At 41.8% G+C, this 12,718-nt stretch overlaps 1 protein-coding gene across 4 annotated transcripts in view; it reads right to left on the bottom strand.

The window, feature by feature from the left end:
• TMEM163 (transmembrane protein 163) overlaps positions 1 to 12,718 on the bottom strand; it is a 277,826-nt gene that overhangs the window by 36,627 nt on the left and 228,481 nt on the right. For all 4 annotated transcript variants that reach the window (XM_045033711.1, XM_023259273.2, XM_045033710.1 and 1 more), the window contains exon 5: positions 11,879 to 11,975. In XM_045033711.1, the coding sequence (XP_044889646.1) occupies positions 11,879 to 11,975 (97 nt within the window). The remainder of the gene's footprint in view (positions 1 to 11,878; positions 11,976 to 12,718) is intronic.

A 12,718-nucleotide genomic window follows, 5' to 3' on the forward strand; every position in this document is an offset into this window, starting at 1 on the left:
ACTTTCATTGCTAAAGTTCCTTTGTTCTGGTGGGTAAGCTGGCATCTGAGACAAGAACTTAGTAGACAGATAGTCAAGGGAGACTTGAAGGACAACCTTGCTACTAAAGGAAGAATCAAAATTATGCTAAGCAAACATTTCTGACTTATAACACAAAGTTATTTTTCCCTTCTTCCTTTGCCTCCTCCTTCTTTGCATTTTTCTCTCTCAATTCCTTCCTCCTACCCAGAGACACTGGTGCACAAAGGAAACAGAGAAGAGACAGAGGGGGGTGGGGGAGAAACATGAACACAGGCTCCTGCTGCCACTGCTATGCCTATAACAGCCTCCTCCTCCTAGACTTCACCCTACCCCCTTCTCTGCAAAAGCCCACCTTGCCAATTCCCACTCTTCCTCAGATGTTATATGGAGGGTCTGCTCCTCCAAGAAAGCCCCAACACACCTCCTCCACCTCTAGGCTTAATATGGAAGCATTCACTGTATTCTCACATGATTGTTTCTATCGCAACCCTTATCACCATAAACTGAATGTATCAGTAGATGGGGCTTTCTCCAACTGTGAATTCCCTGGGAGCAAAATCCAGCTCCTATAAGAAGTCAAGGGCTTTGCAGAGCAATGAAAAAAACTCTAGCCACTAGTGCTACTTGACTTTGAATCCTCAGTGCCTAGACAGAAGGTCTGGGGACTAGGAGACATTCAAATGGTATGATTATTATTATCAACACATAGCCATATATTATTTATCACCAATCTGTAGCTATTTTAATTACAATTGTAATCACTATTACTGCCACATGACCACTTAAGGAGATTGGACCCAGACAATAGCTAGGAGCTCAGGGTGAAGAAGTCTTGGTCCACTACAGGCAGAAGAAGCAATGAGCCAGTCCAACTAAACAGGACACTGAGAAGCTCATGAGCAAGGATGGGACTGCTATGGCCTTAGAATCAGAACCAAGATACACTCTTTCTTTTGTGAAGCACAACAGCTTAGAGAGCATTTTCACATTCATTGTAACATTTCTTTCTGGTGGAGTAGGTGACCTGACGCCCATCTACACAGATGAGAGAATGCTCATAGAAGAGACATGATTTACTAACAGTCACAAATCTGATCAGTTGGGAGGTAGGCTTGGAGGCCAGGTCTTCCCACAATGTGTTGAGTGTTCTCCCAAAGACTGGCCCAAGATTAGCTATGGCCCCCTAATCTCAGAGAAAACACCACCAGCTCCATCCAGCCAGGGGACTGAGGGACCAAGTCTGTGGTTATCTCAGGTCACAACTCAGGGTGACTTTGATCAGTGATTCGGAAACACCAAAAATCAGAATGTTGGGAGCAGCAGCCTCAACAGTAGGACTGTCTTCTAATGACTGTTATTTTAAATAAATGGCTCATTTGATCTTATCCTAAACCTCTGACATGAGTATTATCTCCAGTTTACAAATGAGAAAGGGTCAGGGAGGCTAAGCAACTGGTCTCATGGGTAAGGACAGGCCAAGAGGGGCCCACACCTCCAACAGGTCAGCCTGCTACACCCACATACCTTCTGCCATGCTAAGCAGCTCCCCTAAAGCGCTTCCTTCCATGTGGTTCCATGCATCCCATGGCTCCCTCATTCCATACTTGTCCCACAGCATTCTGCATCGCTTCTTGGCTAACCTGCCTATGGGGTTTTCAAGAGGCAAATAATCTGGACAGAGAATGGTAAGGAGTGGAGGTAGCAGGAGTAGCCAGAAAGGCTAGAGATGGGACTTGCTGGGGGCCTGGACCTCCCCTTCCAAGACAGCCCTAGCAGAAGCCCCTCTCAGTACAAGAGCTCAGGAGGGCCAGACCTGAAAAGCCAAAGAACAAAAGGACCATAGTAGCCCCAGAGTACCAGCAACCAAGACAGCTATGAACTAGGAGACAAAGGTTCAAGCCTAGGCTCTGCTGCTGACCACCTCAAGGAGATCACTTCAGCTTCAGAGCCCCCACATCTACCAAAAAGGAGAAACACACCACCTGTCCCTTCTCAACATAAGCAGGGCATGCTGGGGGTAAAAACGGTAAGAAGGTGATGTTCTTTTCAAAGCAACCCGAAGACACAAGGCAACTACTACACTTGAGGCACTGCCCATTCTCCCGACTTCTAGAAGCACAGTTCAGATAGAGTGTCTGAGAAGGTTATTTTGGAATCTGTTTCATTAAGGATCCTATGTGGTCATGTGCAGGTTGTGCAGGACAGACTGCACCATTTAGTCATGAAGCCCTTGCAGTTGAAGGCACAGATTCCTGTGCTGGGGCCCCTGGAGAGCCCACTGGTCTGGCTTCTCCAGCACGATGCTGAGGGCCCAGCGACACAGCCACAGTTCAGTCACTATACTTCATAGTTGGGAAATTCTTAATTGCATAGCTTTCTTAGTCAAAGCTTACACATTCTTGCAATTATTCTCACTCTGAGAATTGTGCAGCTACATTAAAAAGAAAGTCATTGATGTGCCTGGGTGGCTCAGTTGGTTGACTGTCCGACTCTCGATTTTGGATCAGGTCATAGTCCCATGGTGGTTGGACTGAGTCATGGGTCAGGCTCTGCACTGAGCATGGAGCCTGCTTAAGATGAGAAAGAGAGAGGTGGGGGAAAGGGGAGGGAGGGAGGGAGGGAGGGAGAGAGAGGGAGAGAGAGGGAGAGAGGGAGAGAGAGGGAGAGAGGGAGAGAGGGAGAGAGGGAGAGAGAGAGAGAGAGAGAGAGAGAGAGAGAGAGAGAGAGAGACAGGGGCAGAAGGTTTACTTGAACAAATTATAGCTGAGAACTTCCCTAATCTGGGGGAGGAAGCAGACATCCAAATCCAGGAGGCACACAGAACTCCCTTCAGACTCAACAAAAATAGGTATTCACCACGGCATGTCATAGTGAAACTGGCAAAATACAGAGATAAAGAGAGAATTCTGAAGCAGCTAGAGACAAATGGGCCTTAACCTACAAGAGTATTACCTTACTACATAAGGGTAGTAGCAGACCTGTCCACTTAAACCTGGCAGGCCAGTAGGAAGTGGCAGGACACATTCAATGCACTGAATATGAAAAATATGCAGCCAAGAATCCTTTATCCACAAGGCTGTCATTCAGAATAGAAGGAGAGATAAAGGCTTTCCCAGACAAACAAAAACTGAAGGAGTTCATGACCACTAAACCAGCCCTGCAGGAGATCCTAAAGGGGACTGTGTGAGTGGAATGCTGCAAAGATTACAAAGGACCAGAGATATCACCACAAGTGTGAAACCTACAGATAACACAATGACACTAAATCCATATCTTTCAATAATAACTCTGAAAGGAAATGGACTAAATGCCTCAATAAAAAGACATAGGGTATCAGAATGGATAAAAAATTAAGATCCATTATATGCTGTCTACAAGAGACTCATTTTTTTCTGTTTTCTTTTTACATTTTATATTTTCATTTTACATTTACAGTTTTTTTTTAATACAATTTATTGTCAAATTGGCTAACAGTGTGTACAGTGTGCTCTTGGTTTTGGGGGTAGATTCCCATGATTTATCACTTACATACAACAGCCAGTGTTCATCCCAGCAAGTACCCTCCTCAATGCCCATCACCCATTTTCCCCCCCTCCCCTGTCCCCACCATTAACCCTCAGTCTGCTCTCAGTGTTTAAGAGTCTCTTATGGGTTTGCCTCCTTCTGTGTTTGAAGCTATGTTTCCCCCTTCCCTTCTCCCAAGGTCTTCTGTTAAGTTCCTCAAGTTACACACATGAGTGAAAATATATAATATCTGTCTTTCACTGACTGGCTTATTTCACTTAGCATAATACCCTCCAGCTCCATCCACATTGTTGCAAATGGCAGGATTTCATTTTTCTCATTTCCAAGTAGTATTCCATTCTATATACAAACCACATCTTCTTTATCCATTCATCATTTGATGGATATTTGGGCTCTTTCCTTGACTTAGATATTGTTGAAAGCATTTTAGACCTGAGGACACCCTCAGATTTAAAGTGAGGGGATGGAGAACTATCTATCATGCTACTGGAACTCAAAAGAAAGCTGGAGTAGCCATACTTACATCAGATAAACTAAATTTTAAACTAAAGACTGTAACAAGAGACAAAGAAGGTCATGATGATATAATTGGGGATCTAACCATCAAGAAGAGCTAACAATTGTAAATGTTTATGCATCCAATTTGGAACACCCAAAAATATAAATCAAGTAATCACAAATATAAGCAATCTTATTGATAAGAATATGGTAACTGCAGGGGACTTTAATGCCCCACTTACAACAACGGACAGATCATCTAGCCAGAAAAATCAACAAGGAAACAATGGCCTTGATGATACACTAAACCAGATGGACTTGACAGATATATTCAGAACTTTTCATCCAAAAGCAGCAGAATACACATTCTTCTTGAGTGCACATGGAATATTCTCCTAGACAGATCATATACTGGATCACAAACAGCCCTCAATAAATATAAAAGAATTGAGATAATATCGTGCATATTTTCAGATCACAATCCTATGAAACTTGAAATCAACCACAAGGAAAAATTTGGAAAGCCTTCAAATGCATGGAGGTTAGAGAACATCCTACTAAAGAATGAATATGTCAACCAGGTAATTAATGAAGCAATTAAAAAATATATGGAAGCAAATGAAAATGAAAACAGAACAGTCCAAACTCGGCGGGATGCAACAAAGGCAGTCTAAAGAGTAAAATACATTGCAATCCAGGCCTATCTCAAGAAACAAGAAAAATACCAAATACAAAACCTAACCACATACATAAAGGAACCAGAAGAAGAACAGCAAAAAAACCCCAAAGCCAGCAGAAGAAGAGAAATAATAAAGATTAGAGCAGAAATAAACAATATAGAATCCAAAAAACAAAAACAAACACCAGTGTAACCCATCAATGGATCTAACAGCTGGTTTTTTGAAAGAATAAACAAAATTGATACACCCCTAGCCAGACTTATCAAAAAGAAAATAGACAGAACCCAAATAGCTAAATCATGAAATGAAAGAGGAGAGCTCACAACCTACACCACAGAAATATAAACAATTATTAGAGGATACTATGAAAAATTATATGCCAACAAGCTGGACAACCTGGAAGAAATGGACAAATTCCTAAACATCCACACACTACCAAAACTCAAATGAGAAGAAATAGAAAATCTGAAAAGACCCATAACTAGTGAAGAAATTGAATCAGTTACCAAAAATCTCCAAATAAATAAGAGTCCTGGGCCAGACGGCTTCCCAGGGTAATTCTACCAGACATTTAAAGCAGAGTTAATACCTATCCTTCTCAAGATGTTCCAAAAAACAGAAATGGAAGGTCAGCTTCTGGACTCAATCTATAAAGCCAGCATTACCTTGATTCCCAAACCAGACAGAGACCCCACAAAAAAGGAGAATTATAGGCCAATATCCCTGATGAACACAGATGCAAAAATTCTCAACAAGATACTAGCAAATCAAATTCAACAGTATATTAAAAGAATTATTCACCATGATCAAGTGGGATTCATTTGTGGGCTGCAGGGCTGATTCAATATTCACAAATCAATCAATGTGATACATCACATTAATAGAAGAAAGGATAAGAACCATATGATCCTGTCAATAGATGCAGAAAAAGTCTTTGACAAAATACAGCATCCTTTCTAAATAAAAACTCTCAGGAAAGTCAGGATAGAAGGAACATATGGTAAAAATCATATAAAAATCATATATGAAAGGCCCACAGCTAATATCCTCAATGGGCAAAAACTGAGAGCTTTCCCCTGGGATCAGGAACATGACAGGGGTGTCCACTCTCACCACTGTTGTTTAACACAGCGTCGGAAGTCCTAGCATCAGCATTCAGACAACAAAAAGAAATAAAAGGCATCCAAACTAGCAAAGAAGAAATCAAACTTTCACTTTTTGCAGATGACATACTCTACATGGCCTCTACCGAACAACTGCTAGAACTGATATATGATCACCAAAGTCGCAGGGTACAAAATCAACGTACAGAAATTTGTTGCATTTCTACACACCTATAATGAACAGAAAGAGAAGTCAAGAAAGTGACCTCACTTATAACTGCACCACGAACCATAAAATACCTAGGAATAACCTAACCAAAGATGTAAAAGATCTATATGCTGAAAACTACAGAAAACTTACAAAAGAAATTGAAGAAGGCACAAAGAAATGGAAAAAACATTCCATGTTCATGGATTGGAAGAATAAATATTGTTAATACTACCCAAAGCAATCTACACATTCAATGCAATCCCAATAAAAATTGCACCAGCATTCTTCTCAGAGCTGGAACAAACAATCCTAAAACTTGTATGGAAATACAAAAGACCCCAAACAGCCAAAGTAATGTTGAAAAAGAAAAGGAAAGCAGGAGGCATCACAATCCCAGAATTTAGCCTCTACTACAAAGATGTAATCATCAAGACAGTATGGTATTGGTACAAAAACAGACACATATACCAGTGGAATAGAATAGAGAACTCAATATTGGACCACAAATGCATGGCCAACTAATCTTTGACAAAGCAAAAAAAGAATACCCAACGGAATAAAGACAGTCTCTTTAGCAAACTGTGCTGGGAGAACTGGACAGCAACATGCAGAAGAATGAAACTGGACCACTCTCTTACACCATACACAAAAATAAACTCAAAATGGATGAAAGGCTTAAATGTGAGACAAGAAACCACCAAAAACCTAGAGTAGAAAGCAGGCAACAACCTCTTTGACCTAAGCTGCAGCAACTTCTTACCTGACATGTCTCTGAAGGCAAGGGAAATAAAAGCAAAAATGAACTACTGGGACCTCATCAAGATAAAAACCTTCTACACTGCAAAGGAAACAATCAACAAAACTAAAAGGCAACCAGCAGAATGAGAGAAGATATTTGCAAATGACATATCGGATAAAGGGTTAGTATCCAAAATCTATAAAGAACTTACAATCTCAACACCTGAAAAACAATCTAATGAAGAAATGGTCAGAAGACATGAATGGACACTTTTCCAAAGAAGACATCCTGATGGCCAACAGACACATGAAAAGATGCTCAATAGCACTCATCATCATGGAAATACAATTCAAAACCACACTGAGATACCACCTCACACTGGTCAGACTGGCTAAAATTAACAACTCAGGAAACAACAGATGTTGGCAAGGATGTGGAGAAACGGGAACCTTCGTGCATGGTTGGTGGGAATGCAAACTGGTGCAGCTGCTCTGGAAAACAGTGTGGAGGTTCCTCAAAGAGTTAAAAATAGAATTACCCTACAACCTGGCAATAGCACTACTAGAAATTTATCCAAAGGATACAGGAGTGCTGATTCATGGGGGCACATGTACCCCAATGTTTATAGCAGTACTATCAACAATAGCCAAGTTATGGAAAGAACACAAATGTCCATCAACTAAAGAACTAAAGTCCAGCAACTAAAGAAGATGAGGTTTATATATAGAATGGAATAATACTTGGCAATGAGAAAGAATGAAATCTTGCCATTTGTAACAATGTGTATGGAGCAGGAGGGTACTATGCTAAGTGAAATAAGTCAGTCAGAGCAAGACAGGTATCATATGTTGTCACTCAGGGTCGAATTTGAGAAACTTAACAGAAGACCAAGGGGGAAGGGAAGGAGGGGAAAAATAGTTTCAAACAGAGAGGGAGGCAAACCAAAAGAGACAAATACAGAGAACAAATTGAGGGTTGATGGAGGGGGAAGTGGAGGAGAGGGGGAAATGGGTGATGGGCAATGAGGAGGGCACTTGTTGGGATGAGCACTGGGTGTTGTATGGAAGCGATGAATCATGGGAACCTACTCTTGAAGCCAAGAGCACACCGTATACACTGTATGTTGGTTGACAATAAATTATATTTAAAAAAAAAAAGATTCTCTCTCTCTGTCCCCCTCTGCCCCTCTTCTGTGCACATATACATGTATGCACACACATGTGTATATGCATCTCTCTCAAAAAATAAATAAAAATTAGGAAAAAAAAAAAGAAAGAAAGAAAAATAGCCACCAGGGATCAGGCCTGGGGTAGGGAAAATGCTGCTTCTGACAAACCCACAGTCAAAACAACCTGATAGAAATCACACCTAAAAAGGTAGTTCTGCTTCCATTGATTGGCTATTATAAATAATGCTACAATAAACAGAGGGGTACATATATCCATTCGGATGAGTGTTTTTGTATTCTTCAGGTAAAAACCCAGCAGTGTTATTACTGCATAGTAGGGTATTTTTTTTTAATTTTTTGAGGAACCTCCATACTCTTTTCATCAGGGGCTGCACCAGTTTGCATTCCCACCCACAGCACAGAAGATTTCCTCCAAGTGTCCATCAATAGATGAATGGATACAGGGGTGCCTGGGTGGCTCAGTCAGTTAAGTGTCCGACTTCAGCTTAGGTCATGATCTCGCGGTTCACGAGTTCGAGCCCCATGTTGGGCCCTGTGCTGACAGCTCAGAGCCTGGAGCCTGCTTCTAATTCTGTGTCTCCCTCTCTCTCTTCCCCTCACCTGCTTGTGCTCGCTCGTGCGTGCTCTCTCTCAAAAAAATAAATAAAAGCATTAAAAAAATTTTTTTAATAGATGAATGGATAGAGAAGATGTGTTATATATATACAATGGAATATTATTTATCCGTAGAAAAGAATGAAGTCTTGTCATTTGCAACAACATGGATGGAGCTAGAGAGCATAATGCTAAGTGAAATAAGCCAGTACGAGAAAGACAAATACCATTTGATTTCACTCATATGTGGAATTTAAGAAACAAAACAAATGGAAAAAGGGAAAAAAAAGAGACAAAAGAAGAGACAAACCCAAAAACAGACTCTTAACTATAGAGAACACATTCATGGTTACCAGAAGGGAGGTGGGTGGGGGAATGGATGAAATGAGAAAGAGATTAAAGAGTACACTTATGATGAGCACTGAGAAATGTATAGGATTATTAAATTACTACATTGTACACCTGATACTAACACGGTATATTAACTACACTGGAATTAAATTTTTTTAATGTGTATTCATTTTTGAGAGACAGAGCATGAGCAGGGCATGGGCAGAGAGAGGGAGACACAGAGTGTCAGCACAGAGTCCCATGTGGGGCTCAAACCTACAAACTGTGAGATCATGACCTGAGTCAAAGTCAGACACTCAACTGACTGAACCACCCAGGTGCCCCTAATTTTTTTTTTAAAGGCTGTTCTGGGGTGCCTGGGTGGCTCAGTCAATCATCTGACTTCAGCTCAGGTCATGATCTCATGGTCTGTGAGTTCAAGCCCTGCACCAGGTGAGCTCGAGCCCTGCTTCGGGTGAACTGGAACCCCGCTTCGGGTGAGTGCCGCTTCTCTCTCTCCCACCCCTCTCTCTGCCCCTCATTCACTTGTGCCCTCTCCCTCCCTCCCCGCCACCACCCTAAGGAAAAAAAAGGCAGATATGCAGTTGAGGGCAAGGATGAGGCTGTAACTTGGACCTAAATTCATGACATCATGGCCATGAAGACCAGTCTCCTGGTTTCAACCGCCACAGGCATACTTTATTTGGCCTTCATGAAATTGTCCACCCACTCCCAACCAGGGTTTTCAAAAACATTTAATGAGCTGTCCATTTATTTCACATTAAACACAGGCCTCCACTGTCTGGAAGACTTGGAAGGTTTGACATCCCCGGGGCCACACACCCGCACAGCAAGTCTGCACGGCACCGCTAGAGGGCAGGCCTTTCCTCCAGGCACACTTTTGTCCCCATGGACCACTGGTTACACTAGAGCTTCTCCTGCGTTCAGGACTGGCTTCTGTGAGCATCTGATTACACCTCCTAATTCAGATGTGGACAAATACTCATGCTGAATTACTGCAGGCCAGGGGTCAGGGGTCTGGCCATGGCCTGCTAGCTTCCCCAAACTTCCAGAGCAGTAAGTGGGAACCCAAAGACTTGGGACTGAAACACTGTCAACTACCACCTGGCCCCCCACCCCACCATGTGCCACTCAGCTGATGATAAGAAGGCCTTCTTGCTGCCTCTGTTATCTTTCCATAATGCTGAACTTGTAAAACAAAACAATAAAACCACCTTATTCTTTTCCTAGAGTTCTGATGAGATGCCCATAAATGGGTCTGATTCTTAAATCCCACACCAGAACTGAAAAAAGATGCAGTGGGTGTGACTTCTCCAAGGACAGGTCCAGTCTTGTGCAAAATCATGGATCTCTTTGCCCTCTCTGAAGCCCACATGGGACGGGGCATCAGACATTTATATCTTGGTGTGTAGTTTCAGTTGGTGACCTTCTTCCCTTAGGAGTATTTTCACTACATGATATGAGACTGTTCCCAGGTAAAGAGAGTTCCACTAGCAAGAGAAAGACAAGGAGGTCCTTGCAAAGGTCCCTGAGCACAGCTACCCATTCCTTATCAAGTTAGCCCAGCTTCAAATTAATGGTTAATGCCTAAATAAATGAATGTCTCAACTAGCTTAGTGCTGAAAATTCTCACCAATAAACATTAGAGTGGAGGCATATTTCCATCCCCTGTAAAACGCAAAGATGTTTTCTGACAGACATCTTAACTAATCATACTTAATGCTTTCAGCTGTAACTTTTACCTAATGTCCGGGTTCTGACAGAATGGAACATAGGATAGCAAGTTTGATGGAGAAAAAGGATGGAAAAGTCCAGGATGCCAGCCCACGGGGAGATCAGAGTTAGGGAATACAATCAATCGTGAGACTAAGAACACAGAGGAGTAAATAGGAATATTCCCGTCAGCTAGCTCTGCTCCCAACACAGCCTGAAAGCCATGGGCGGGTATCCATCTTTCCTCTGCCATTGCTGAGATATTAAAGAACAAGCTTCTGGCCCCTGTGACAACAACAAATAACAGTGAAGATCCTGGTGAGTTACCGAAGGATGGCTCTGATCTCAATTTCAGTTGTGGGAGGTGGGTAGCAAGTTCAGGCAGCCAGTGTCATTTCTCTCCTAAATGCAGTGAGATGCCCCATTCATTTTAATCCTCCCCATAAACACAAGCAATACCTCACTCCAGAAAGAATTAACATATATTTTTCTAAAAGTGAAATGAAAGTTCTAAGAATTTAGGCCTTGTCTAAGATGGTGCATGTAGCCAAACTCAAATCAAACTCCATCTTAAGAGAAAAGCCCATATTTTTGCATTTAAATCACTATGTGACTTTTAAAGAGAGAATCACTGTAATGGCAGCATATTCGTCTCTTGATAAGTAAGCCAGCTGCTCTCTATGAAGATAACCTGATAGGAGACTATAAAAGATTTTTTTTTCAGCATTACTAAGAGAGGGGGGTGAGAATCAGACTGCAGGTAATGACTCTCACCCAAAGAACAAAGCAGTCAAAGAGACTTTAATATGAAATTGCATCCTCCGGTTTCTGCATCCAAATGTCAGTTGCGCCAGAAAAATCCAATGTGAATGGAATTGTGTGAGATACAAAAGAGAAAAATAATTCTTATTACAATAACCACTGAATAGACAAAGGGCACAGATTGGATCACTCTGCTATACAAGCATCATCCCATTTCTTCTTACATAAAAGACGTATTGCTCTAAAAATAGTCAAAAAATCTAAGGAGAGAGACACAGAACCCAGAACCACCTCAACTATGTGAAGTTTTTTTGTCTTGCCCAGGGCTTCTCTCTGCCAAATCATTCACATTCTTCAATGAATTCTTCTACACTCCTAAAACATTGTTTATTCTCTCTCCACCTGCCCAACTTTCCCCAGTAAATCCTTTGTAAGAGGTAATACAGGAGGCTGGTACCTCCAGGAAAAATTGTTAAGGAAGAAGGACCTTACCACTTCTGGGAGCAGCCTAGTTGAGAGGTCATGGATGGCTTTGACCACTATGCATATGGATGACAGAAGGAAGATCACCCCCAAGATGACACAGGCTCTGTAAAGAAACAAAACATCGAGAATCTTAACTGTGAGAAGTCCACTCTGCTGATTCATGCAATAACACAACACAAAAGGCACTGGTACCCAACCATAATTTGCCACACTCCCACCATGACTGTCCATAGTCTCAGAATTGATACTGAATCATCTCTAGGAGAATATAATTTAGAGTGTTATCAGCAAAATCAACCCCATGGAAAAAGGGCTCACTATCCTACATAATCGCAGAGCATCCCATGAGTGCCAACATGGGAGGAACTTCAAGACCGTTAAATCCATCCCTCAGGCCCAGCAACACAACACATTGGTTCTCTTCCAGCTGGAAGGTTCAGTGTTTAACAGCAGAGTGAAGGCTCTGGCATGAGACATCCCAAGTTTTATCATTTACCATGCTTGCTCTTGGCTAACCTACTGAACTTCTTTTAGTCTTTATATCCTCACCTGTAAAATGGGAATAAAATTTCCCACCTGAAGATGAAATGAGCATCAAAAAATAACCCATCGATGTTGACTTAAACAAAGGCAAAGTCTACTCTGGCTATCTCTTTCTGATATGGCATGATAGACACTATTGTATTTTCCCAAAGATAAAAAAGAAGAATTATTAGTAACAACAAAAGATAGAGTGTTTATGCCAAAGGGGAGTAGAACTCTTTAAAAAGGAGAGGAGAGGAGAGAAGGCAGGATAAGATCAACCAAGGCACCACAGGAGGAGGCAGGAGCAAGTTAGGGATGAGG

This window comes from Felis catus, chromosome C1 (assembly GCF_018350175.1).
Source record: "Felis catus isolate Fca126 chromosome C1, F.catus_Fca126_mat1.0, whole genome shotgun sequence".
Lineage (NCBI taxonomy): Eukaryota > Metazoa > Chordata > Mammalia > Carnivora > Felidae > Felis > Felis catus.